Below are 26,035 nucleotides of genomic sequence, written 5' to 3' on the forward strand. Positions count from 1 at the left end.
GAGGAGCGGGATAAGGAGGTGTTGCTGAATGATCTGGGGTATCGGATGAGCTGGGGCCAGAGCCGGGTGTTTTCTGGCCGGACGCTGTTCCTGCAGCGAGCGTGTAAGTTTTCCTTTTTTTTTTTTTCCTTCTTTCTTTTCTCTCTTCCCGCCAACCTCGACTGGTGGAAAAGCGCGGGGCGGTCCCAAAACTGACGGCGTGTTTCTTTTTTTGCAGTGGATGCGTACCGGAACAAGATGCGCAACTCGATGCTCACGGCCGGACAGGAGCCCGCCAACATCGCGTATCACTTTGAGACGCGCGTCGGCAAGCGCCGATGGCTGGAGCGCGGGAAGCGGGACAAGTCTGGCTCTCCGGCGGCGGTTGAGACTTCGAGCTCTGCGCGAAATGCAGAGGAAGTCGAAGGCTAGTTAGCCAGACGAGATGAAACGAGATGCTACCAATTAAAAGAAAAGGGAATTCGCAATGGGATCGGGGAAGACTGTTTTATACTGGGAATCAGCAATTGGGGGAAACCTTTGTCTTTTTTTTCTTTGTTTTTCTTCTTGCGGTTGGGAAAGGGAATAATAGAACTGGAGGAAAGGCCTCTGGCTCTTTGTTTTTTTTTTTATATATAACTATTTACTTTCTGGCAGTATATATTGGGACGAGGGGGAAATACGGGGCACTCCTTTTTGCCAAACGAAGCAAAAAGAACTGCGATTACGGACATAGATATCTCTTTTTTGTTGGGCTGTACTTTGTTTTCCGGTCTGAGCAGATGTATGTATATGATTTGGGCGTTGGACTTGTTTGAATACTGACGACGATGATGAAGAAATCAATTCCCAATGGGGGTTTTTTCCATGGTTTAACTAATTATGAATTCACGGCCGGCGAACAACAAGCAAAAGGAAAAGAAAGCAGACCCAGCCGTGTGTGTTCAGGGATTCGGGGCGGAGGGGGGCTGCGTCAATGTCTCAGTTGCAGCGGCGGGAAGGGTGACTCTGGACTGAAACACTGCGATGCTGCGTAGGCCTGGGCGGTGTTGGCGAGGGAGGATATTGGGAGAAGAAGAAGCGGAGGATATGAGAAAAGATGTAGATATCTGATCAACCGTCGTGCTGGTTGAGAAGAGTTGTAAGAAACAGGCCTCGTGTTGCAGAGAGAGAGAGAGAGAGAGCGGTTTGTCTCCAGGGCGACGATGAGGCCGTGTTGATGCCGTTGGCTGCGCAACTCGAACAGTCTTCCTCTTGACACTTCTGCTTCATTCTCAATATTCTATTCAATTGACTACTTCAGTCTTCAGATCGTATCTCAGATCATCTCAGTCTCTCCTTGTCGCTGCCCCCCGACCAAACTAGAGCCGGTTCGGTTAGGTTCCTCGTTCAATTTCCCCCTTGACAGTCTCACTTGGCCCTCGTTTCTCTCTCTCTGTCTCTCTGTCTCTCGCTCACTCTCTCTCCGTCTCTCTTTGTCGCTCGATTTCCCTGGTCGTGCAAGAACGCCTATTACTCACAAGTCGTGCAACCTTCCATGTGCTGCGGATCCAGCCGGCCGTGCATGTACCTGAACCACGCCCCGTCGCGCAACTGACATGCCTTACCACCCGCAGGCCTCCTACGGCGACCCAAACGACAGTCGACAGTGGCACGGCTCGCGGGAACACCTCGCGCACCAGCAGCACCAGCAGCACCAGCAGCACCAGCAGCACGCCTACCCGCCCAACTACCAGTACGAACTGCCCCCCAACCAGCCCGCCTTCCACCCGGCCGCCCATCCAGATAGCGCCTACCACCGGCTGAGGAGCGAGCGACAGCATGGCGACGAGTATCCCGCCAGCATGCCGAATCACTCGGCCGCCTCGCCTCAGTCGTTTTCGCGCGGCCAGCGGCCCCATCCGCCCGTCGCGCAGCCCCTAGGACGGTCGCACACCAGCCACACCGATTCCACCGTGTCGCCGGGAGCCGATAACCTGGGCCCCATGTCTGCCGGCGGTGGCATCAGCGGCATCGCCGCCGGAATCGCCCACACCCACGAGCGCCAGAGCGGGCTGGACGCGTCGCGGGGACACGGCCCCTACAGCCCGCCCGATCAGGCTTACTACCCGCACGAGCATGCCGCGATGGACGGCGTGCCCATGGCAAGGACGCCGGCGTCGTATTCGTCCAATGTCCCGCTGAATCCTGGGATGGAAGGGAGCGGACGCTACTCACCGGGCGGCGGCATGACTCCGTCGGACCGGAGCCTGAACAATGGCAATGGACAGTATAACCAGCACTATGACGGGCTCAACGGGACCTACAGTGATCCGTACCACCGTCAGCGCACCTCATGGCAGCCGATGAACGAGCCCATCAACCCCAACGACATTGTCGACGACGGCGACGATGGGTTTATTCCGGATCCAAAGCGAAAGTCGGTGCTTAGTACACTCGGGAAGAACTCGAGCCATCAGAGCCTCTCGAATGGCGGGGGTGCCGCTGGAGCTGCCGGTGCTGGCGCTGTAGGCGCTCTCGCCAGCCGCGTCGCCGGCCAGACGAGCGGTAGTCCCGACGGTGGGCCATCGTACAACGCCGTTCCCGACGAGAAGAGCGAATGGCTGGTTGAGCAAAAGGCGAGCAAGAAGAAGCTCAAGTGGACGATTGGTATCGTCATTCTGCTCCTCATAGTCGGAGGTATCGCCGGTGGAGTTGCGGGCGGGTTGTTGGCATCCAAGAACAAGTCAAGCTCGCCGTCTGGCGGCACGAGAGGTGGAGGTGGTCAATCAGCCGACGAGGACGAGAGGATGAATGGTGACCTGGGCAAGGACTCGGACGAGATCAAGGCGCTCATGAACAACCCCAATTTGCACAGAGTCTTCCCTGGGATGGATTACACCCCCTGGGGCACGCAGCACCCGCTCTGCTTGAAATACCCTCCCAGCCAGAACAACGTTACGCGGGACGTCGCAGTGCTCTCGCAGCTTACAAACACGCTACGACTCTACGGCACAGACTGCAACCAGACGGAGATGGTCCTCCACGCCATCGACAGACTCGGACTCAAGGATATGAAGCTCTGGGTCGGCGTCTGGATCGACCACCAGAATCTCACCACCAACGACCGGCAGTTGGAGCAGATGTACAAGATCGTCAAAGAGAGAAAGGACAAATCCGTCTTCAAAGGCGTCGTGGTTGGCAACGAGGTGCTCTTCCGCGGCAAGAAGTCCCCCGCGACCCTGAAGCTCCTGGGTGACTACATCGATGGCGTCAAGTCCAACCTCACCAAGATGAGCATCGATGTCCCCGTTACAACGTCAGATCTGGGGGACGCCTGGACGGCGGAACTCGCCGACATCGCGGACATTGTCATGGCCAATGTACATCCGTTCTTCGGCAAAGTTCCCGTCGAGGAGGCGGCGGGCTGGACGTATGAATTTTGGAAGAACAAGGACGCCGTGGTGACCGGGGGCAAGAAGAAGAGCGTGATCTCTGAAGTCGGCTGGCCTAGCGGTGGCGGGAGCAACTGCGGGGAGCTGCCGTGCACGGATTCGGAATCCGGTTCGGTGGCGGGTGTCAAGGAGATGAATAAGTTCATGGACGATTGGGTGTGCCAGGCGCTTAAGAATGGGACGGACTACTTCTGGTGGGTTCCATAAAGATTTTATACCAAAGGGGCCTCAGTCACTCTTTGCCAAGGTCCTTGCTAACGTCAAAATCTCTGTCTGTAGGTTCGAAGCGTTCGACGAGCCCTGGAAAATCGAGTATAACGAACCCGGCAAAGAATGGGAAGACAAATGGGGCCTCATGGACCCCGGACGGGTTCTGAAGCCTGGCCTCAAGATCCCAGACTGCGGGGGCAAGACCATATCCTGATCGATTCGACAGCTCTGTCTATCATGCTCTGCGCGCTTTCTCTCTCTATTTTGCATATACCCCAGAAAGAGGGGGAGCCAGAGGTATAGTATATACAATTCCTGTTTCCTAGCTACATACAACTTCCCCGGACCGTTATATCCTGAGGACTGGGCTTCATGATTGCAACCTGTTAGTTTTTGCAAGCACACTTTTTTTATTTTGTGAATTCTGTCTATACATTTGCTCTCGTGGTATATTGATCTTGCCTACTCTGCTGCACCCCCTGGTACAACCAACCTTCCTGTCTCCCCCTACCTTTTTATCTCCTCGCTCATCTTCATTCTGAATCATCATTTGCTCCTGCATTCCCTCCCCTATTTCCTATCTCTCCTTCGCAACCTCGGCCTTGTCTTGTCTTGACTCCCTTTCCTTGGCCCTTCCCCAATCACAGCTATAAATTTGCTGAAAAGTGGTTCCCCACCAGGTTGGTGTTTTGGACAATTCTTTCTCGTCAACTTTTGGTGATTTAGCCTCTCTTTTTTTTTAACTATCTAACCTCTTCACACTGTTGACAAGTAAATATCCTGTCAATTGCTGATGATGGTTTTGTTCTTCTTTGTCAATATACCACCCAGGCATATCACCTGTTTTATAATTAACCCCCCTTTTCTTTTTGGTCATGTATTCCTCTCGCGCCTTGTTTTTGTTTAGCGATGAGCGTAGTATATACATACAATCTATATAATATTTCCTTGTTTACCCCTTTTCGATGATGTGTTCTCCGTTCAACTTTCCCCAACTCCCCTTCGGCGTTTATTCCCGGCTCAGCGGAAAGTTCTTGGCGCGAACCCTTGGGGAAATGCGGGGAAAAGAGAGGCGGAGATTACAAATACTGATTAATCCTTAGGTACGCCTTATTAATTCTGATTAATTCTGATCTTTCTTCCAAAATATTATTTATTCACAAGAGCTGCTGTTACAATTCACTCCCTCCAGCCCCAAAATCCTTCACAATCAAACAGATCAATCGCCAGCAACAAATTCCTCACAATGGCCCTCTTCCGAGACATGGCGGGGATACCCCCCCTCACAGCGTCCCCGGACGATAGCGTCCTCATCATCATCGACGCCCAAAACGAGTCAGAAAATTTCCCACCCCGATTCTCTCTGTTTTTTCTGACATATATTACAAAACTCCAGATACGCCCAGGGCCTCCTCAAAGTCCGCGCCGTCGACCAATCCCGCGCCGTCATCTCCTCCCTCCTCTCCCGCTACCGTGCTGCGGCGCAGAAATCCGGTAAGACGACCAACATCGTGCACGTGGTGCACAAGACGCCCGAGGGCGCGCCGGTGTTCACGTCCGGCACGGCGCTGGCGGAGGAGTTTGAAGAGTTGAAGCCGCTGGCGGGGGAGAAGGTGGTGGTCAAGGAGCTGCCGAGTTCGTTTGCGGGGACGGGGCTGGATGAGTGGTTGAAGGGCGAGGGGTGGAAGAAGGTGGTGCTGGTGGGGTATATGGTGAGTTTTGTTTCCTGCTTGGGGTTTGAGAGGGGGTAAGAGGGGATGGATGGGGAGCTGATGGGGTGGTGCTTTCTTTTTAGGCGCATGTTTGTGTGTCGACGACGGCGAGGAGTGCGAATGAGCTTGGGTATGATGTTGTGGTTGCGCAGGATGGGGTGGGTGATCGAGATCTTCCCGGATATAGTGGTGAGGAAGTGACCAAGGTATGTAACTATGTGTCTGGGTTGTGCGGGTTGTTTGATGTGGCCGGTGCTGATTTACGTCGCTTTGTAGATGGCTCTTCTTGAAATTGCGGATTTCTTTGGTACTCTGGTTGATAGCAAGGATATTCGCTAGGTGGGATTGGGGACAAGGCCTTTGTTATCAAGTGCTAGATACCAAGAAAGGCAAGTATCTTTGGCCATATTGCTGCCTGCAGTAAGATAGTTTTGACTGCTATGCACTGTATGCACATGGTTGAGGGTGTTTGATTGAGCCCGATGTTTGTGTCCGGAATGGCACAAAGCACCCGTCAAAAGATTGAAGAGTAAACGGGTGAGTCAACGACAGTGAAACCACTCCGCTGCCAGGGGGGACAGTCGCACATCAAGGTATCCATCTTCAACTCCTAATCATATTCAGTCCCAATACACGGCGCCACACATCGCCGCACAGTTCGGTTCCTGTGTCCGTATGCAACGCTTTTGTGTATTCCCAGTACTCATGCAAGTAGCATGCATATTCCCAGTCCACAGTTCCTGACAGACGGCCTGCCTCGATGAGAATGTTGGTGGGATATAGGTCACCAGCGATGCGCCAGCGCGTGGAGGACCGGAAGGAGGGAAGCCATCGCTCGACATGCTAAGAAGTTGGGCCGCCAGGGAGGGTGAGCCCGGCCCAGGTAAAGTACCAGTAACGGTACAGTGTCGGTCAAGAATCAAATATCGAAGAACATGGGAGGGGAACCGTCAGGACGTCCGTGACCGAGTATAAATACAGGCGATTCCCCCGTCTCTTCTGGGGAAAGGATTGCTTCTTCCTTTGATAACTTCTTGTCCGATAGTACTCTCTAAGTGAAGACAAAGATTTCTACTTTATTTGGAATGAGTTTCGGCTTGCCCAGAAGGATACGTCATGTTCAGTATGTGTATAAGCTGAAGCCTTTTTTCGTGGTTGAAAACTACGAGAAGGAGTTGGTTCAGTGGACGAGCACGAAGCATGACGTTGAGGATATTACTACGTTAAGTGTTATCAACGACGATACCTCGCGATCAAAGGTTCAAGTGTGGTTGAGATTTTCCCAAGGGATCGAACAGTCGCAGGTCGTCGGATACGGGTATGAGATATCTCCAGACATGGCAGATTCGTTGCGGAGCTACGAGGTTTTTTTCGACGAAGCGGATGGACTATCGGAACGACAGCTGTTCGTTGACAGGATGACGGAAGTCGAGGGCGCGCGGAGAGGCGTGCTTGTTGAGCGGAGGGATGTGAAGGATCGGAAGATCGTGCGAAGGAGAGTTTTGTTTGAAAGCGAAGATTATACCATGGGACAGGTGTATGTGCCAGAGCAAGGGAGAGTGTGACACTCAGTGGTGCTGAGGTCGAAGTGTACGATGTGACAGGGAGAGTGGACGTGTGATGTGAGTTATGATACAGAGGATTGTGAGGTGAAGACCCTAACGATAACGCCGGCAGGTACAAGAGTTACGAGAGAGGGCGAAAGCAGCGTCGACTAGATTTGAGCGAAACGTCGGTTGAAGATGGGGATGATGTACATCAGATAACGAGGTGAACCTGACCGAAGAAGCCATTGCGGTAACACTTGAAGAGGACTAACGTGGAATTAGGAGCTGCAGACGATATCGACCTGAGGAAACCAGGTATTAACGGAGAAAACCCGGATAGGGTGTGGTGAGAGAAAACGATATGTTCAGGGAGAATTACTCCGTATGACAATGGATTTGTCTAATGCATATTTGCCTCGGTTTTAATTGTAGCAAGATTCATGATGAAGCTGATAAGACCTCTCTGATCGAACTCATCGAGTGCTTCTTTCACCCGCACGTGGCACGTAATGTCTTCTTTGAAACGAGATGAGTATTCGATAGGAATCTCTGCAAGGCAGTGCTCCACGAAGGCATCGAATCCGGGTTCGAGGTGTGCGATCTTGAGGGCAACCAGGAGATTGTGTGGCTCGAAAGTCATGGCTGGAGCGCCTTTGGAGGATTGGCAAGGAGTTGATTTCGGAGACCGACTTGGATGTGACAGAGGGAGATGTGAAGTTCTCCTGACGGGCTGGGGAAAATGCAGTGCCGCATAAATCCCAGCGCATTCAATCCTCCCATTTGCTCTTTCTCCCACCGACGTGTTGACATCTGATTCATGGAACCGAGTCTACAAAGATGCCCATGAGGCTTGTTCTCTGTAGGTAAAAGCTATGGTGCCGAAATGATTGGTCTCTTCCCCAACTTGCATTGCTTGCTAGAATTCAGCACTTCTCGGACCTTGAGAAAGATACCCCGAAGATCACGGAAAATACTGTACAAGTCTCAACCCGTACCGATACACTAGTCTTCTGCCTAGGTAAAATCCAACTATACAAATCATCCCTTTTCGTTTGAATCATTTTCTGCCCACGAGGGTCAAAGTTAATTGTGGGTTTTCAAGTCTGCATGCCTATATTTCCCAGGGAAAATTGCTGGAGGGAAAATGCGAGATGGGTATTTAAACACCTAATCTGCTTCGCACTGCATTCTGTCGGCTGAATGCCGGGCCGGGGTTTCCAAGGTCCTTTTTGTATATGTAAAGATGAATCCTAAGGGACGGCAGGGAGCGCGTTACTCCGCTTTTCCTCCGTAGTCCAATACAATGCCATCTTCCAAAAGGCACTTGGGTTTGGTTCAAACTCAGGAAGAAGGAGTGAACTTTTTTTTTGTGAAAATGATCGGTGGGTATCTTCATCTGGGTTTACTGCGTGAATGTCATCAAAGGAGTTTCCGAAAAAAACAACGGGATCTCGAGCGAATAAATCCGCGAGATGGACCTTTTCGGCGCCAGGAGCATAGAGAAACGTCCTTGTGCCGACCTTAGAAAACGCTTCAGGGTCTTGGACCACTTTGAACCCAATGGACCTGAGCAGCTTGTTGTCCATATGATTAAAGACTGGATCTTGAGCATAGAGATGTTCGATATCAATCATTTTGTTTTGAGCTATATCCTCGTGCGGAATCCGAGATTGGAGGATACTCATCAGCTTCCCTAGAATGGCCCAACTGCACAATTCGACAGACCTACCAAGAAATTCCAGTATCAGCTCCAAAGCCGCAAGTTGAAACATCGATATACTCCTCCGATCAACCCATCCTCCGCGTGAAAGACCGCTTGGGCTTCCTAAGCCAATGCAAACACAGTTGTAGATGGTTCCTGGGTCCCTGGAAACTTGTTGCTTCAGCACTTGCTCGATCGCGGCCCAACTTTCCGATTCCACCCATCGTTGCTTATGCCAGTCATATTTCTCTTTCAACTTTTCAAACGTGAGTCCATCTGGGATTTCTGCGGGTGTTATCTGGCCTTCGTTGAGCTTTGGAGGTCGCGGACGAGACGTGGTTGCCCTGGTTGAAGCGATGTGTGTCCAGCCATCGGTGTCAAGAATTTGGATACGTCTTGCCGGTGGGGATTTCTTCTTGCGGGAACCGTGTGGCATAGCAACAATGGAGGGTTATAGCAACGCAGCGGGAATCGACCGTCCTGTTGCTCGACTCCTCCAAAACTCCCGCCAAAAGAAGTTTGATGTTAGGCTCTCACGTGACGCACCAAGGTGCTGGGCAAACTGGTCCCGACACTCCATAGCCGCGACATTCATCCTCACCTCCCTCCATGTGTTTAGCTGTACAAACGATCACCAGATGCTTCAACATTTTTAGGGCTTGTTTGGTTCGAGGTCGAATTCTTTCAACGGACCTTTGTGTGAATTTATATGGGAGACGCGTGCAATTGAAGACACTGTGTGATCCGTTAACCTGCCTGGAAGCTCTAGTTCAAACTCCATGAAGAATGCAGGCGGATTACAACTACTGTACTACGGATTGAGCATAGCAGCTTTGTTTCCGAGCTCCATAGCAAATTCAGTGTCAAGATCTTATAAAATCCACTTCATATGGTTTGTTATTAAAAGAATTTTGATTTCGGACCAAAAAGGCCCTTATTAGTTCACTCGCTATCAGCGCCCTAATATCCATGCCAAAGACCTTTGGACCGATCAGGAAGGCCGATACCATTTACTCTGATGAGACAGGATTTGATGAGAGCCTCAAGATCGACATTGATTTTGAAAAGGTGGAGTTTGTCGAAACCCTGAGAAGTTCAGAGGCGTCGTCAATATTCCATGTCAACTACTATGGCAAGGCCCGAGTTCTAAAAGTTGTATGTGCCCTCATCCTGACCTCAAGCTTTGTCCGACTTTCTAATCGGGATACGGACGTAGTTCCATAATAACGGAGATCCTGGGTATGCATCGGACCGTATTCGGGATTTAAACCGCTCTCGCTGCGAAATTCGTGCCTACTGCCGCCTCAAACAGTTCGGAATATGTGATACTGGTTTCGTTCCGAAGTTTTACGGGTTTGCGGTAGATATCGACCCGGCGAACTGTGCTCCTCATCTTGACGCTTTTCGACAAGATGTCAACCCTCCCTGTGCCATTCTAATTGAGTATCTATCAAAGCCTCTGCTATTGAACTGCGTCACTTATACCCCAGAGAGATTGCGAAAGGCAGTTATTGGCCTCCAGCAAATTCACTCTGCTCGAGTCGAGCACAATGATCCTTATCCAAAGAACATTATGATTGTTCCTGGTGATCCTGAGAGAGTTGTGTGGATTGATTTTGATACCGCAATCGTTCTCCCCGAAAACAGCCCAATTGGACGGAAGGAACATCAGCGGATTGACTTTGAAACTGCTGTTGTTGAAAGTTTCGGGCAGTTGCTTGTTTGTCATCTCGCTACCCTATGTTTATGCAGTAATACTAATAATCTCTACAGGAAGAAGACCAGAAAAAAGGTCTCCCACCCAATACCAAATTCTACTAAGAAGAATTACTTTTGAGGAGACGCCGTGAATAATAAGATTACAAAAGCTGTCAGTCGTCATCTGCTGCACTTTTAACATCCCAAGGTACCACAGTCCCAGGAGAACCGTTAGACGTTCAGGTCTCTTGGCTTCCCATGGTATAGCACGTGCAACCAGCAGATTCCCTCTCGCCTCTAGCCCTTTAATAGGTACCAATTCAATGTCAGATAAGACATAACCGTACCGCGCATTGTGTGTTCCATGTAATAACCAACCTCAGAGAGGACCTGCATATACTCCCTTTGCCCTGCTGGTATCTGTGGAATTTAAGCTTTGGTTGCTTATAAGGACGTTAAAGCGAGTCCGGACTCCCTTTATGATTTCCAGTTGATTTCAACATGAGAATATGGTCTCCTAAGGTACCTCAGCTAAATAACGGTCGGCGACGATATCGATTATGGCTAGGGTGTAGGTACGGAGTAGTTAGAATCATATGTATCTGAAGAGGATCATGCTCATGCTTAGTAATAACTAGCAGGGATGGAAACTCTCGTTTAGTGCGGGCGCTTCCAGAGTCCAGGCTTCGACGAATCGCAGCCGTCAGACAAGGATGCACGCAACGGGCCAATGTGACCGGCCATGCAATTGGCCTGTTGCCATCACATCAGCCTTGCATGCAGCACGTCTCCTCTCCGTGATTTGCTGGAGTCTGCAGGGACTGCCAAAAAGACATCGACATGGAACTGAAGCGAAGTATGCACTGTGGGAGAACTGATCTCGAAGCAAGTGGTTGTCGACTCAGATGTCAAGAGCTTCTGGACTCCACGACAAACTCGAAGCTCACTGATCCGCGGGTGATTTTCGCGCCGCCGTCTATTGAGCCTTGACTCTGGGGGCTAGGTTTCTAGTTGAGTGATTGATTGGAAAAACAAATCCGGCCCCTGTACGACCTCCAGTGGCGATTCGTCGCTTCTCCTCTTCTCGGGTTAGCTGTTTATCGGATCCCAGGTCGATCTTCCTCACCCCAGATACATAGCCGCCCAAGTCATTTTATCATCTTCTCCGACTCATTGAATCATTTTCTTCTGTTGATGGCCAGTGTTTCTTGCTTCACTCATTAACCATAGCTGTTGGAGAGTGACGAGGGTGAAGCTCCTTATCGTTCACCTTGCTTTCAGACGCTGATCCCTCCAAGCGCCGGTTTGGCTTTTAACCGCTTCACGAACTTTCACCCCATCTGACTCCTGCTGTCACGCCTCAGATATACTCAAAATGAAGCAACGACACTCATTAGGCTCTTGGTGGGCCGTTGCCATTTCTCTACTTCTCGCAAGTACTGTTCGAGCGCATACCGTTATCGTATACCCAGGATGGCGGGGAAACAATCTTCATTCGAACGGAACAGTCGAAGACACGAACGGCCTGAGCGTTGTATACCCAAAAAATGCCACTGGAGAACGAGACTATTTGTATCCCTTTGGGATGCAGTGGCTATATCCATGTCAGTGATGAGATTTCGATCCATTTGAAGCGAAGGTCTTTTTACTGACCTTGGTTTCCCATCCGTTAGGTGGCGGAATGCCCACATCCCAGAACCGAACCAAATGGCCCGTAAAAGGTGGAGGGATATCCTTTCAGCCTGGATGGTTTCCTGGTCATAAAACAGCGCTCATTTATGTTAACCTTGGCCTCGGAATCAGCCATTGAACATGAGCCACCCGATGGTCCCACCAATCAATCTCGTTGGCCCAACAGTTGAGCCTTATCCGGGCACATTCTGTCTGCCGCAAATTCCGTTGCCCGCCAACATCAGTGTCAAAGTCGGCGACAATGCTACCATCCAGCTTGTCGAAATCGCAAAACACGGAGCTGCATTATATAACGTGAGTACATCAATATCCCTATGCCTCGCTGAGCCTGGCTGACTTGATACCCATAGTGCGTCGACATCACCTTTGCCGAGCCAGAGGATGTCCCGAAAATCACCAGAGAAAATTGCTTCAATTCGACAAACATAACCGCGCAGTATGTATACACCGTGGATGTCGATAGGACAATTAACGGGTCGTCGGCGAATCCCACCCAGATTTTGCGCAATAGCGCCCTTATCATTCCGTTGCTGCTAGTCGGCTATTTTGGAAATTTCTTTTGATATGTATACTCTCATGGGACCGGCGTTTTTTGCAGCTTTATACCTTTAGCGGGACCTTATTTTCTAGGTTCGCTAGTTTTTGTCACGTTGCGCATCCATTGTTTTCCTGAGATATGCATGCGATATGGCTCCCTTTTGGTGTTCTATGGCTTCTTTTTCAATCTTAATTTTTTTTCATCAACCCTTTCCAAATCTCCATGTTGACGCTAGGAATCGGTGTACCTGATAACCGTCTTGACTCTGCACTCTGATATAATTCTTTCCGACGGCAATAGCCAATGCATACATGGCTATCTAGGTGTGCAGGACAATAGTCATCACTGGCATTACATTTATCTCTAGGTGCCGTGCACAAGGCCCTTGAAATAAATCATTGAATTTTCCTGTTCTAGAGCCACAACAGCAACTTTCATCTTGTAACTTGAACAATCAATGATCTAGAGCAGCATCTGAAGTTATGAACATTACCTAGTATTCATTAGATATTTTCATTGTCTATGCTCTATTAACAATAGAATTCTCTAGATGATAGCCATACTTCAGAGGAAGGCTATGAGGGTGTACACTCTAGGGGTAATAATATTCATCGGTGGAAAAACTGCGCAAGAAAACCCCAAATCCAAGCAAAAAATCCCTTACCAGACAGTTTGAACGAATTCGGACCTAGAGTTCCGCAAAGGCAAGTTCATACGCTAAGCCAAGCGTCATCTTTGCATGCTGAAGCATGTGGTCAAAACTCAAGAGCTCAATTGTGTCTGATGTGGTGTGGATCTTCTGGTTGGACCGTTTGAATTCGGACTCAATGACGAATGCAGACGGGTATCCATATCGGCTAGCAGAAGCGTGGTCCGAGCAGGCGTAGCCACATTTGGTCAGGACGAAGGGAATGTCGCAATACTAGCGCCAGAAAGAAGAACTCATTAGCTGATGATGCCTTGCGAGGATTTCAAATCAAGCCAGACTCACCCCTTTGATAACCAATTTAATAAACTCCGTCAATCCTGGGTCGACGAAATCGGTTATCACACCGACAGATTCCACTTCTCCGGCCCTCAGCGTTCCTTCAACGTAGCCGGTCATGTCTTGCTGCAGCATAGCTTTAACATCTCTCCCAGTCTTACTGTATTCCGAGAATATTGCCTGAGAGCCAAGAAGACCAGCTTCCTCAGCCGAATACCAATGGAACTCAACCGTGTTGGCAGCCTTGCCCTCCCGTATCGCATCTGACTGCAGCAGAACACGGAATGCCTCGAGAATAGTCACCGTCCCGCTGCCGTCGTCGTCTGCACCAGGTGCAGCAAGGATCGATGGTAGGAATAGGTTGATGCTATCCTGATGCGCACCGACGACCACAGTCTTGTTCGATCTTCCGGGGATAGTTGCGATGATACTAAATTGGCCCCATGGATGGTTGAACTTCTCAACTTTTACACCGTGCTTGGATGCGCCCGAGTCGTCAATCGCTTGCTGCACCCTCTCGAGCAGCCAGGTTGCGGATTGAACACCGGTTTCCGATTTGTAATATCGGGTGTGGAAAGAGGTAAATTTAACGAGGTTCTCGCGCATGTTACCCTTGGAAAGGTCTTTCGACAACGGCGCTAGCTCCTTTTGGTATTTGATTTCCGAGGGATAGGTTACTTTAGTTTGCTCGAAGCTCTTGACTGAGAAGCCCTGGTCTGATTCGGCGGTGATATCGAAGAAGTTCATGCCTTCCTAGACGGCCATATCTGGATTAGTTATGATGTGACTAACCAGGACGTAGAAGCCTACCAGTTTCAGAGCCCATTTCTCCTCTTCTGTCACCCATCGTGATTCTCCAGGGCCGAGCTGAATCAGGAACTTTTCAATCTGATTATGTGTAGGTGGTTTCTCAAAGGTAACTTGCTGGTGATCTATCACACCAGCTAGGGCCGTGGTTGGAGCGACAGCGGCGAGTGCCAGAAGGGAGAGGTGTTTCATGACTAGGGAATAGGACCGCGATGAGACTGTAGGACAGAGTGATACTAGGAAGAATAAACACTATAGATAAATGCTATTGAACGAGGGAGCTAGGTAGTTATAAAGGGGTGGGCGAGTGATTGAAGAGCAAGCAGGTGATGTTGTTGCACAGTCGGCGTCCCCGTCATCTTCAGACGAGAAGGTGAAGCTGCTGACATGAGCCAAGCCGCCAACCTCCGCATCCAAAAATGCCGATTGCAACTCAAAACTCAGGCACAGCGTCGGGATATCAAGGATCTAGAGGAGGATGAAGAGTTGACCCATGGAATTGGACCGAGACCACACAGAGTATAATTGGATGCAACCCCTGGATTACCCGAGTTTGTCATTCCTATCAATGGATATGTTTCACGAGACCTAACTGGTGTCCGCAAACTTCATGATATAGACTGATGGACAGATGGATTTCGCTTTATCGATCCTGCAGGGCATGAAATTGGCGTCGAGCATGTTTCAAAATGAAAATATTTTCTACTGATAATTTATAAGACGAATTTATATGTCAGCGGGTCGACGGGCAGAAGCTCACCAAGCAGTTGTACTGGAACATACTGGCGATACCGAGGATACTAGTTGGGTCTGGGGGTTAATTGGGAACTCTTAGATATAAGAACCATGCCAGTAGCCTGTAGGAATAACTAGTAATAAATGGTAGGCCTGCCTGGTGATACCAAATAACAACCCAGCAACCTTGTGCTAAGAACCTGGTGAGCTGAAGCCTGTGGCTTCCCTAAGGGTTCCCGATTTACCCCCAGCCGCCCCCTAGCTATTACTGGTATGTTCCAGTACAACCGCCCACTGACCTTCTGCCCGTCGACCCGCTGACACGCCCATCGCTCAGAAGACTACATCTTGTATCGAATCAACACAAGCTAGAAGTACAAGGAATATACAAATCCGAGGGTATCTCCATGATTAAGAAGCCTATCCGCACTGAAGATAACTGCAGAGAAGATTACAGCATAAGCAATCAATCAATTGCAACAATAGAAACGGAAAGCGGTCGCAATGAAATCAGTCATTAATAGTCCGTATATACTGTCGTGAGGTCATATTAAAAGGGATAGCATACCAACACATTGTCCGAAACGGAAGAAAATAAAAAGAAGACAGACATGCTGAATCAGGCGTCATAACAATCCAAATGCTTTCCGTAGCCTTGGGAACCTACTCTTCTTCCTCCCTTCGTTGAGCGCTACTGTTCCCACTGATGAACCGCCACCAGCGTCCGGAATGAGAGTACTGTCCGTGCCAATGCGGTGATGTCGCTGGTGCAGAAACCTGGATTTCCAAGTGGAATCCACATCACTTAGGGTATCTCCAGGGACAAATTGCGCTGTCCTGCGATCCACACCATCAGACGTATGTGGTCTATTGGCCCTAGAACTGGAGGACTTAGTAGCACGGGGTCGGGGATCCTGTCCGCTATCGCTGATATTCGACGACAGTCGAGTGGCATGACGGGGGGTTTCTTCTGGTGCAGGCAACGGCCATGAGATACTCCCCGTTTGGACAGGATGTCGAGTGAGTTTATTTGTTTGTCTATGGGAACGAGGGGAAAAACGAGACCACCTGTTTTTGGCAACTGGGGTCAAGGGGCCGCTTATACTGGTAACCGTAGCAGGAATTGTACTTTGATCAAGGTATAGTTTCGTATTGCGCACCTCATCCAGCTCAAGCGGGGATCTTTCTAATGGTGTATCCCGTCTTGCGGCGCTTTCGAGCCCAGATTTGCGGATCTTTTGCTCATCATCGGGACGCCGTCTCGACAAACTCAAACGACTGAGGACACTCTTTTTTGGCTTTTCCTCACCTGCAGGATGATAAAAATCAATTTGTGCGTTTACCGGGGTAGTTTTAGGGCCCGATGAGGCCTTAATCGACTTCTTGGCCGCTGCCGCCGCAATAGTAGGGGCACCCTTCTTAGACGTGGCTCCTCTGCGACGCGATTTTTTTACTAATTGTCGCGGGGCGTCGCTATCAGAACTGTCCTCGAGAGCGGTCGAATCTCCATCAACCTCGCCCTTTCGCCTTGGAATTCCACGCACCGGGGTAAATGTGTGCTCCCCATACTCATCATCGCTGGAATCAACGAAACGGGATCTGAATGCCGGATCAAACCCTGGCGAATGTTTGGATCTAAGACTTCTAAAACCGGAAAATGACGAAGGCGGTTCGCCATGTGACCCAAATCCAGAATCTCGTAACGTTGTCCGCAGGATCGGAGGCCCACCGCTAGATGAAAACGGACGATGATGATGCACATTTGAAGCCAACGACTTTCCTAGGTCAAAGGACTCAATTTTAGAATGCCCGAAGCCGTTTCTCATCGTTCTCCGTAAGGTATAGGTACCGGTATCCACACGCGGACGCCTTTCTCGTTTGAAACTGCTGGATGAATCGCTGCCATTGGAGGCATGTCGTGAAAATGGTCGCCGCGAAAAGTCGCTATGGGATACAGTTTGAGACCTTGTAGGATTGTGGCCGGAAAACTTGGGGCTATTTCGAATTGCAGGAGAAATAGAACTCGTTTGCCGACATTCAAGCGACGTCAGGACTTCAGGATTTTGGTCATCTGAATTTTTGGACTCAGTTGAAATTGCATGATAAAAGTGGGAATCGATTGCAGGTTCAGTTCTTAGTACAGTAGAGGCTCTGTCTGGCTTTTTAGAAGAGGTATTTCCGGTTTTAGGCCTGCCGTTCAATTTTAATTCTGGTACCATCGGCCGTGAGATTGATTGATCATCCAAACCGCCTCCGTTCTGAATAATGACAGGAACGGTTTCTTCTTGAATTGTCGGCGAACTGGCAGTCTGCTTTTGACTCTTGAGGGAGTGAACCTCTAAACTTGGCTGAGAGGAGCTGTCCACGTTCTTGACAGCGAAAGCAGTAAAAGCTGAAGGGTTACTCGCTTCAGGTACACGCGGGATCTGCGGCGTAGAATCAGAGACAATCGCATTTATAGAGCCAAATCCATCTCCCTCAGGGTCAGAGAAATTCTCTGGGGCATCACTGTAAACGCTGTCTCCAGACTCAGAATCGGTGTCGTCGGGCTCATCCTTCGCGCTGGCCTCGTCGATTCCTTGCTTGCTAATGTGATCCTGTTCATGTTCGTCTCTGACCAAACCTTCACCTTGACTAGATGTCCCCGGGAAGGCTCCAGGAATGTGATCTAGTTCTTCTGGGCTTGATTTCGGGTGTTCTTCAAACATTGGAGTAGCGGGTTGAATGGAAATGACGGGAACAACAGTATCGGTCTTTTGGGATTCCCCTTCTTGGGCGTCTGACGGGAATTGACTCAGACCGTTACCTAGTTCATTTAACACGCCGGTCCGGTGTCGTTGCAGATTTGAATTCAAGTGTCCGGGCAAAACAAAATCATTAGGGTCAGCTTCATCACTTGATGATTCGCTCATGGAGGCAGTGTCGGATCCCGTCCCCTCAACTAAAGTAGCTTCCGGCGGTAGCGAAGCATCCTCCTTCGTTTGCTTTGTTTGTTTTGAGTGAGATTTTAAAAGTCCGCCGATTGCAGAATCGTTTGAAAACGTGTCAGCAAACACGGAATCTGCTAAAGATGGTCTGCTATGCTCTCCTCGGATAGTCAATCTTTCCTCCGTGGCCCTTTTCCGACCTCGTATACTCCCAAAAGACGGAAGAGCAGGCCGAGGCTTCATAACTTCGTCAAAGTCATCAGCTTCGTTACATCTGCTACGTAGGCTGTCATTCCATTTCAGTTGCGGGCTTGAGGGGGGGATTGAATCTGGTGAGGTTGGCGGACTAGTTAAAGCGCCAACGACTTCAGTTTCACCTTCGAAGCTTACTTTTGTAGACTTCCTCTTCCAACTCAGCTTTGAGCCTTCATCAGAAAGCACAGACGTGCCGTCAGATTCGCTGAGGGTGTCTGCTTTCAGATGATGCGGGAGCGGACGGTCGGAGGTGACATTGTTTCCCATTCCTGTGGACTTCAATGCCGATTTAGCAGGAGATTTTGACCGTGATGGGGGCTCATGGAGATGTTCTCCTGGAAAAACTATTTCTAATCTTTCTGAAAACCTCGTGGATCGAGTTGGGCTAAGGGAGGGCGGTCTTTCGCCCTGTAGTCGTTCACTAGGAGGATGAACCTGGTCTTTGACTGCAAGTTGGCCGTGATTCGTCAAGGGATTGCGTAGAGATGAATCGGAAGCAGTAGCGGGTGAAGCATCTCTGTTTCGTGTACATCTCTCGTTGTCTGCTATGCGTGTGTTGCTGGGTGTTTCTGTGGGGAAATCCTTAGTTACAACGTCACGATGGCCACTTTCGTACGTTTCTTGATATAAAACGCCATCTCGCGTGTTTTCCTGTGGCTTGTGACCTTCTCCAGGTGTAGAGAATTGTTGTTTTGGAGAACCAGGCTCAGAATTTTGATTAGAAATGGACAAAAGACGAGTATGTGGCTGGGAATGGGGCCTTTCTCGGTTCATTCCCACCGGAGATAGCTTATTTGGTTTGTCTGAACGACCCATTTCTCGTGTATATGAAGCGCGGGATTCTGTACTTGTCGAGCGAGGCGAGATACCCCGCGCGTTTGGACCCGGAAAATCAAGCTTCGGCTCGTTTTTTGAACCGCATTTGGGTGGTCTGGAGTTCATTGTAAGCGACCCGACGGGTGACAAGGTGCGTAGCGAGGCACCATCCGCAGTGAAGCTGGCAATTGACGGCTGTCGCGGAGAGTTTGGGCGCGCATTAATGGGATAGGAGAAGTTGATCGAACTCCTACTACTTCGTCTCTGTAAGCCCAGTGGAGGCCCAGCAACATTGTTCTCTTTGGAGCGGGCAGATCCGTTATGTTTCGGTTTCGTGCTTGCTTCGTGGGTTCTACCAGGCTGGTGTTGGGCGGAAATTGTCCGCTGAGCTGTAGGTCCACTGCTGACAGCACGGCGATGCGAAGTAGCTCTCGCCGTATAAACTTGTGGAAGCGGAGGGACCGGGTCAATTTCATCATTGGGGTTTATATAACGTGCCAGTGCATTAGGTCCTGGTGAGGTTTCCCGAAACGTCCTCTTGCTCATGGAGCCCAGACTGCTCGACCTTCGCAATGTTACATCCTGATCGCGCGCATTTCCTTTTGATGCTCCAATCGACGAAACAGATTGCTGCCTCTGGATCATGCGCCTTGTCTGCACCTCTTCAATCGAGGTCGGAGTTGGGGTGTGTTTCCGCAATGCCGCAGCAGCAGCTGAAGAGGACAGTTTCGCATTTGCATTTGCTGCCTGGGATGCGCGAAATGCTTGAACTGCAGCAGTCTGTGCGGAGGGCGACGGATTGGGATTTATAGGCTGTTTGGGAGCGAATTTCAGATCAGCCATCTAGCCAACAAATTTGTGGGGGTGGGAGAGCTTGAAGGTCAGACAGCGGGTTGATAGAGACGGTCACTTACCCCATGAGAGACACTCCGTTTGCGCCGGAACATGACGGCTATATCATTCTTTTGGGTATGCTGCCATATGTGTAGGTGAGGGAGCTGGAAAGGAAAGATTTGCTGTTTGTGAAGCCAGCTAGTTACCCAGTTTGGTGAGGCGATGAAACGACTGATGATGCAGCCAAGTCTGTCTCAAGCACAAACAACGCCTTGATCCACCACTGCAAGCCGCACAAACCCTCATAGAGGAGTGGATGGTTGATGCAATGAAGGGATTTTGCGGTTGAAGAGAAAAAAACCGTTTGGCGAAGTTGGACTTGGATCGACTTGCCACTGCTCATCGAGCGACGACATCATTGGGCCCGTGATCGAGACTTGGGGAACGGTGCCCACACACCCAGGCCGTTTCGCTTCTCTGGCCAAACTCGCATTGGGGTCAACATATCTTCCTCCTTTGTGGGAGAGAAACTGGTATGGCATGGCGACAAGCAATTGGTTCACGGTAACTCACTTTCGGGATTTTTAGAAGCTACCAAAGACACTCGTGCGGAGTTGGCTTTTGTTCGACCAGGGAGCTATGCCGTATTCCCCTGGATATTTGACTTTTCCAGGCTTTCCTCTGGAGTTTGGCATCAGCGGCTGGAGAGCATTCGACTTTGTCTTGAGATAAAACGGACCATCTCAGTGGTGCGCTGAGTTAGTTAATTTAGCCGTGATTTCTCCTCCTTGTCGTTCTTGACCAGCTCCCCTCTCAGCGCTCAACAGAACGTCCTGTACCTGATGAAATGGATCCCACTGGAATCCCATTTCTTCCAGGTAAGGAGGAATTCGATACCCCGGCTATTACCCTCACCGGGGCTGTTTTATACCAAAAGACTTTGGCAGTATCAGCTGACCATATTATAGATCCTGTTCGATGCACTCCAGCAATGTTACCGAATAATCCGGACGAGGATTTCCGCCACTCTTCCTTTTTCAAAACCTGGACGCATCTACCTTCGCCGGAAGCTGTCCGTTCTATGGCTCGTGCTCAATATCTAGCAGGCTCCAGTCCGGACAAGAGAAAGACTCTTGGGGAAAAAGGCCCATTTTATTCTCCACCACCTGTTGTATTTGCATCCGCGAATTTGTTTGTCAAGTGGGGTTCCAATGTGACAATTGCAGAAGGCCAGAGTCTCTATGCTGTTCACCACTTCCTAGAAGGAGGCGTGCCAATTCCTGAAGTATATGGTTGGCGTACTGACGGAGGCGAAGTTTTTCTCTACCTGGAATTAATGCATGGTCAGACCCTGGAGGATGCTTGGGATTTGATGAACTCAGAAGACCGCATCCAAATCTGTACAGAGCTTCGGACCTGCATTGCTAATTTACGCCAGCTTAAACAGGATCCAAGGGACCCCTTTGTAGGTAATGTGCATCCGCTATACTGATAGTGTCATCTGAGAACTAACAATCATCTTGCTTAGGCAGCATCAGGCGAGGCCATATTTATGACAGAGCCATTGGTGATCAGTTCACATTGGATGCAGGGCCATTTTGTTCTGTTAAAGAGTTTCATGACTGGTTTGCTTTCCTCTGTCGGCGCCGTATGGAAGATCCATACTCTACCCCCATGGAGCCATTCCGCTCCGACCTCCCTGATGATGCTGAAATAAAATTCACGCATGGGGATCTTCACCGGAGTAATATCATGGTAAAAAAGTCGGATTCATGGCAGATCATCGCCATTGTTGATTGGGAGCAATCATGCTGGATGCCAGAATACTGGGAGGCTCGAAAGGCAAGCTTCACCGCAGAATGGAATAGTGAATGGAATAGCAGGTATTTGCCAAGCATACTGCAGCAATATGAGAGCACAGTGGATGCGTGGTACTGGTATACATCGTCAACGGGACCATAGAATCTGGTGTCTGTTTCCCAGCTGTAATCACGGATACAGACCGCCACAACTAGGTGGGCTTTACTCCGTACGCTTCCTTGACTTTAGGAGCGCCCTCCCAAGGCACATTTCTGAATCCGACCAAAGACAAACCTGGATTTCTGTCTCATTATGTGAGCTGCAGACAGGTGGAGACAGCGGAACCAAGCTGGCCATACATTTAGAAAGAGCTTCGACGCCTCTCCAAACAGGAGAACGATTTGAATTGGCTGGAAAGCCCAACGCTATGGTTGTCAAAGGGCTCCCCGTTAACCCCGAGACAAGAATAAATCCTCTGGCGGGTATGCAGGCTGTTCTAGTGCCAATGGCTACCGGAGAGAAAGCATACCCGGTTCAACTTGAATGGTACAGTTGCGAGAGCAGGAATGAGTGGCTTTGGTTTCACGTTTTCGAATCACTCATGAGAAATGATGCTTTTTGTCAAGAGTTTTCGCGATTTGCATCAAATGTAGCCCAGGGAGCCCTTAGGGAATATGGAGTATCGCATGAATATCACAGATAACAATAATACTCCGTACTCCTCTGATTCAGTTTGGGCCCATTCCTACGAATCGTGAACTGGCAGGGAAGGCAGACCGGGAGGCCTTGAGATTCTTCAGATTTTGGCAACAATCGCAGCAGCTGCACATGGCATGGCTCACTCTGGTTGTCTAGGCTCTCATGTTGAGTACCAAGTTGAGACAAGATGTTGAACAGGCTGTGTGGTCTAACTGCTGAAGCGTGGTGGACCTGGCGATCGGCTGTCACGAAGCCTCGGTGGGGTCTCAAGTCTTGGTGTCAAACACGCCGACATCACTGTTGACATGGCAACAGAAATCGACACTGGTCTCTGATGGCCCATGGGGGTTGACACTGTTCTTGTTCCCGAGGTTATTCGTATTTCAAGGAGCGGATAATCAATTGATAAGCGATCCAGCCTTGGACTCCGTAGCTAATTTTGAGAATGATGGAGAAACAGAGGTGGCTGGCGGAGAACAGGGGGATAGCATGGTCTCGCCCTCTCGGGGTTTGCAAAGAAAGCTGCTGGCCGTAAAGAAGGGCTTTCCTACTCGTGCCCAACGCATCTTTGACGGAGTCCAAGCACAGCAAGCAAAGGAACAGCAATTCACGTCCAGTGCAAATATGGTGGGCTGGTTGTGATGAATCACTAAGCCAGCCCAATGAGCGGAGTCCACGGAGCTCCAGCCCCACCAGGCACAGAAGATCGGGAGGCGAACCAGGAATTCGCCGTTGGACGCCAACCGAGAGCCAGAAACTCCAGACATTATTGAGGGCTCGCTGGAAACAGTGCTGCTTTTGTCACCCAGCTACTCCATGGCTCTCAAGTGCCTGTTGATCGCAATTATCCAGAGGAATTGAATCGCAGCGAGAGAGGCGGGTGGTTGGTGGCTGGTGGCTGGTGGCTGGCAGGAAACGCTCTGATCATGTGAAAGGACGCTAAGCAGCCATTGGCCAGGGGTAATCCATCGGGCTTAGCCAGAACAGGACTAGCATTGTTTACATTGCGGCTGCAAAGAGTAAATAAACAACAAATCAGTTGTTGACATTGCCGTTGCAGGAAGGGAGCTGGAACCGCACGCAGCAGCAGGAGCGAGTGACCCAGCAACCACCAGCCACCCCTGCCACCACCAAATATAACCAACCTCGTCTGCCGCCCTCTCGCTCTCTTTCTTCCTCTTCCTCTTCTTTTTCTTCAACCACCACTCTCCAATCCTTCATCCATCACACCCCATCCCAATCCCTTCCATCTTCAATCGTCTCTGCATCCAGTGCAATTGAGGACCAAGGAGTGTTACCAAGCACCTCCAGCCCTCTTCTCCGCAGCTTGACCAGAGTTCGAGAGACTTGAGTCTTTTCTTGTCTCGCCTTTCGAGTTGTTCTGCACTTCGAAAGGCATTCGAGAAAGGACGCCCAAGGACAGTCAATCTGGACTTTGACGCCCGCGTCCCAATCCCCTTCAGTGTCTTCCCGTCGTCGTACCGGAGTGACGCTGTCTCTGAGACTACTCATACTAGAGTAGAGGGAGAGGTCAAGTTATCAGGCACCGCTTCGCGCGCCGGACGGGAAGATACTCGATTCGAAGGCCCGCTCCCTGACCCTAGAGTCTACGGTAAAGAGGAGGTCGACACCCACTTTGCCAAGTCCGAGTATCGTCCTGTTCGCACCCACTCCCGTGAAGAGTTCCAAGTTTACGAAGAACGATCTGCCCCCCGTGACCGATATCCCGAAGTAGACCTTGCTCGCGAGAGGTAAGGATGCAATCTCATTGTTTTGTTGGTATAGAATCCGCCTTGCTAACAACTGGCTAGATATTACGACTCCCACACCCAGGACAAAAAGGGCTTTGAAACCCAACTCGACATCACTGAGCACGAATACCGTCGACGCACCGACCCAAGCTACGCCGTCCAATACGACAGCGGCCGCTCTTATTCAACCCAATCTCGCGATATCGACGTCTCCTACGATCGCGTAACTGACAACGTCGAGACCTACAAGCCTCGTACCCAAGTTCGTGAAATCGAATACGACAGCAACTCGAGCCGGTTCGACAAGCACATCGAAGTCGAGACCGAGCGGCGTCCAGTTTACGACACACCAAAGCAAAGAATGGGATATTACGACGACGAAGGCCAATATCACTCGTTCCGTCGTGGTGTTGAGCGTGCTGCTGACCGTATCCTTCATCCCTTCCATCATCACCACCACAAGGAAGAAGTCATGGCTTCCGATGAACGCGGTCCCGCCCGTGTCCGTGAGGGCGTTCGTGAATCGGTCAGAGTCGTCCAACCACGTGGTGGACATCCTCCTGGCACCATCACCATTCCATGCCACTTCATCCGCATTGGCGACCTATTGATCCTGCAAGGTCGTCCTTGCCAAGTGATCCGCATCTCTGTCTCTTCCCAAACCGGCCAGCACCGTTATCTCGGTGTTGATCTCTTCACTGGTCAGCTACATGAGGAGTCTAGTTTTGTGTCCAACCCATCTCCGTCCGTGGTTGTCCAGAGCATGCTCGGCCCCGTCTACAAGACCTATCGCATTCTCGATCTCCGTGAGGACGGCCGTCTTACCGCAATGACCGAGACAGGTGACATTAAACAAGGCATTCGCGTCATTGACCAGGGCGGACTTTTCAACCGCATCAGTGATGCTTTTGCTGACGGCAAAGGAAGTGTCCGTGCTCTCGTTATCAACGATGGTGGTCGTGAGCTCGTTGTTGACTACAAGGTTATCCACGGATCTCGCCTTTAAGCAAGTTGTACACCATGGTATGCCTATGCCTCTCCTTCCTACAATTGCTATGGTTTGCTAACTTACTTGTAGCCGATTTTACGAATTTTGTGGATTTTTGATAAAATGGCTGTTAATTTCAGGTGGAAAAGGGTTCAATGGGTCAATATTGGAGAATCTATTTTCTTCTGGAGGATGTTTTCTAGTGTTTCCTCTCCTTACATTTCCTTTTACCACCTAGGATATGAGTGATGGATCAACCAGTAGCTTCTCGTTTTGCTTTTTTATGTATTAAAGATGACTGATGGAATTACATGATGTTGATTTGGACGCACTCTTGGCTGAAGACAGGCTCTAATTTCGAAAATTTCCTGCTCTGTACTTTTTTGTCCCTATTCAAATGGAGTACTCTTCGTACGTCGCTACAATTTGCATAGGATAATCCCCCCAGCACACCCCATGGTTTTCAGTAAATTTTCTCATTGCATTCATTGTGACGACTCATCCGGGTAAGCTTTTGTATCAATTGCCGAGTGACTATTTCAAATAGCATCTCATTGTACGGAGGACGGAGTAGACAGATATCAAGTCCCTTTAAGGCGGCTCCAAAGCTCCTGGTATAAAGTCTCCACGACCATGCAAGAAACAAACAAGAGCTGCTGCTGTACGTCATAAACTCGATCAAAATCCTTGCTTCCTCCGTACTTCGTTAAAAGCAAGGCAAGAAAACGAACAGGGTAAAAAAAAAAAAAAAAAACCGTAGAAAGAATAGACTAAGATTTTGCAAAACACTCCGAAACAAAAATTCTAACGCCTTTGAGAACCGCAGTGCGCCAATTCCTCCGTTAGCTTTGATAGCCTTTGATAAAAAATGACGCCGTGTTTGCCCGAACTCGAGGGCGATGGTGGATAGGTGTTGAGTAGAGTGT

At 49.9% G+C, this 26,035-nt stretch overlaps 11 protein-coding genes across 11 annotated transcripts; 8 read left to right on the forward strand and 3 right to left on the reverse strand.

The window, feature by feature from the left end:
- Positions 1–237: 237 nt before the first annotated feature.
- Positions 238–411, forward strand: UREG_03712 (uncharacterized protein; the record flags this gene model as incomplete). The annotated part of the gene is made up of 1 exon (XM_002544149.1): positions 238–411. One exon carries the CDS (start codon positions 238–240, stop codon positions 409–411), a length of 174 nt encoding a protein of 57 aa, XP_002544195.1.
- Positions 412–1,577: 1,166 nt separating this feature from the next.
- UREG_03713 (uncharacterized protein) lies at positions 1,578–3,837 on the forward strand (the record flags this gene model as incomplete). The annotated part of the gene is made up of 2 exons (XM_002544150.1): positions 1,578–3,607; positions 3,693–3,837. 2 exons carry the CDS (start codon positions 1,578–1,580, stop codon positions 3,835–3,837), a joined length of 2,175 nt encoding a protein of 724 aa, XP_002544196.1.
- A 1,032-nt stretch (positions 3,838–4,869) lies between these two features.
- On the forward strand, positions 4,870–5,674 carry UREG_03714 (uncharacterized protein; the record flags this gene model as incomplete). Its single annotated transcript, XM_002544151.1, has 4 exons — positions 4,870–4,958; positions 5,020–5,335; positions 5,419–5,541; positions 5,612–5,674. The coding sequence occupies 4 exons, from the start codon at positions 4,870–4,872 to the stop codon at positions 5,672–5,674; spliced, it is 591 nt and encodes a 196-aa protein (XP_002544197.1).
- Positions 5,675–6,420: 746 nt separating this feature from the next.
- On the forward strand, positions 6,421–7,109 carry UREG_03715 (uncharacterized protein; the record flags this gene model as incomplete). Its single annotated transcript, XM_002544152.1, has 2 exons — positions 6,421–6,872; positions 7,013–7,109. The coding sequence occupies 2 exons, from the start codon at positions 6,421–6,423 to the stop codon at positions 7,107–7,109; spliced, it is 549 nt and encodes a 182-aa protein (XP_002544198.1).
- A 1,023-nt stretch (positions 7,110–8,132) lies between these two features.
- Positions 8,133–9,020, reverse strand: UREG_03716 (uncharacterized protein; the record flags this gene model as incomplete). Its single annotated transcript, XM_002544153.1, has 1 exon — positions 8,133–9,020. One exon carries the CDS (start codon positions 9,018–9,020, stop codon positions 8,133–8,135), a length of 888 nt encoding a protein of 295 aa, XP_002544199.1.
- A 533-nt stretch (positions 9,021–9,553) lies between these two features.
- UREG_03717 (uncharacterized protein) lies at positions 9,554–10,405 on the forward strand (the record flags this gene model as incomplete). The annotated part of the gene is made up of 3 exons (XM_002544154.1): positions 9,554–9,739; positions 9,801–10,304; positions 10,358–10,405. 3 exons carry the CDS (start codon positions 9,554–9,556, stop codon positions 10,403–10,405), a joined length of 738 nt encoding a protein of 245 aa, XP_002544200.1.
- Positions 10,406–12,094: 1,689 nt separating this feature from the next.
- UREG_03718 (uncharacterized protein) lies at positions 12,095–12,537 on the forward strand (the record flags this gene model as incomplete). The annotated part of the gene is made up of 2 exons (XM_002544155.1): positions 12,095–12,268; positions 12,325–12,537. The coding sequence occupies 2 exons, from the start codon at positions 12,095–12,097 to the stop codon at positions 12,535–12,537; spliced, it is 387 nt and encodes a 128-aa protein (XP_002544201.1).
- Positions 12,538–13,200: 663 nt separating this feature from the next.
- Positions 13,201–14,496, reverse strand: UREG_03719 (LAP2 protein; the record flags this gene model as incomplete). Its single annotated transcript, XM_002544156.1, has 3 exons — positions 13,201–13,434; positions 13,504–14,250; positions 14,290–14,496. The coding sequence occupies 3 exons, from the start codon at positions 14,494–14,496 to the stop codon at positions 13,201–13,203; spliced, it is 1,188 nt and encodes a 395-aa protein (XP_002544202.1).
- Positions 14,497–15,665: 1,169 nt separating this feature from the next.
- UREG_03720 (uncharacterized protein) lies at positions 15,666–19,984 on the reverse strand (the record flags this gene model as incomplete). Its single annotated transcript, XM_002544157.1, has 2 exons — positions 15,666–19,850; positions 19,952–19,984. The coding sequence occupies 2 exons, from the start codon at positions 19,982–19,984 to the stop codon at positions 15,666–15,668; spliced, it is 4,218 nt and encodes a 1,405-aa protein (XP_002544203.1).
- Positions 19,985–20,718: 734 nt separating this feature from the next.
- On the forward strand, positions 20,719–21,833 carry UREG_03721 (uncharacterized protein; the record flags this gene model as incomplete). Its single annotated transcript, XM_002544158.1, has 4 exons — positions 20,719–20,749; positions 20,840–21,156; positions 21,319–21,340; positions 21,400–21,833. The coding sequence occupies 4 exons, from the start codon at positions 20,719–20,721 to the stop codon at positions 21,831–21,833; spliced, it is 804 nt and encodes a 267-aa protein (XP_002544204.1).
- Positions 21,834–22,859: 1,026 nt separating this feature from the next.
- UREG_03722 (woronin body major protein) lies at positions 22,860–25,127 on the forward strand (the record flags this gene model as incomplete). Its single annotated transcript, XM_002544159.1, has 5 exons — positions 22,860–23,008; positions 23,223–23,253; positions 23,431–23,706; positions 23,901–24,121; positions 24,182–25,127. 5 exons carry the CDS (start codon positions 22,860–22,862, stop codon positions 25,125–25,127), a joined length of 1,623 nt encoding a protein of 540 aa, XP_002544205.1.
- Between the last annotated feature and the right edge of the window lie 908 nt (positions 25,128–26,035).

This window comes from Uncinocarpus reesii, genomic scaffold, assembly GCF_000003515.1.
Source record: "Uncinocarpus reesii 1704 scaffold_2 genomic scaffold, whole genome shotgun sequence".
NCBI lineage: Eukaryota > Fungi > Ascomycota > Eurotiomycetes > Onygenales > Onygenaceae > Uncinocarpus > Uncinocarpus reesii.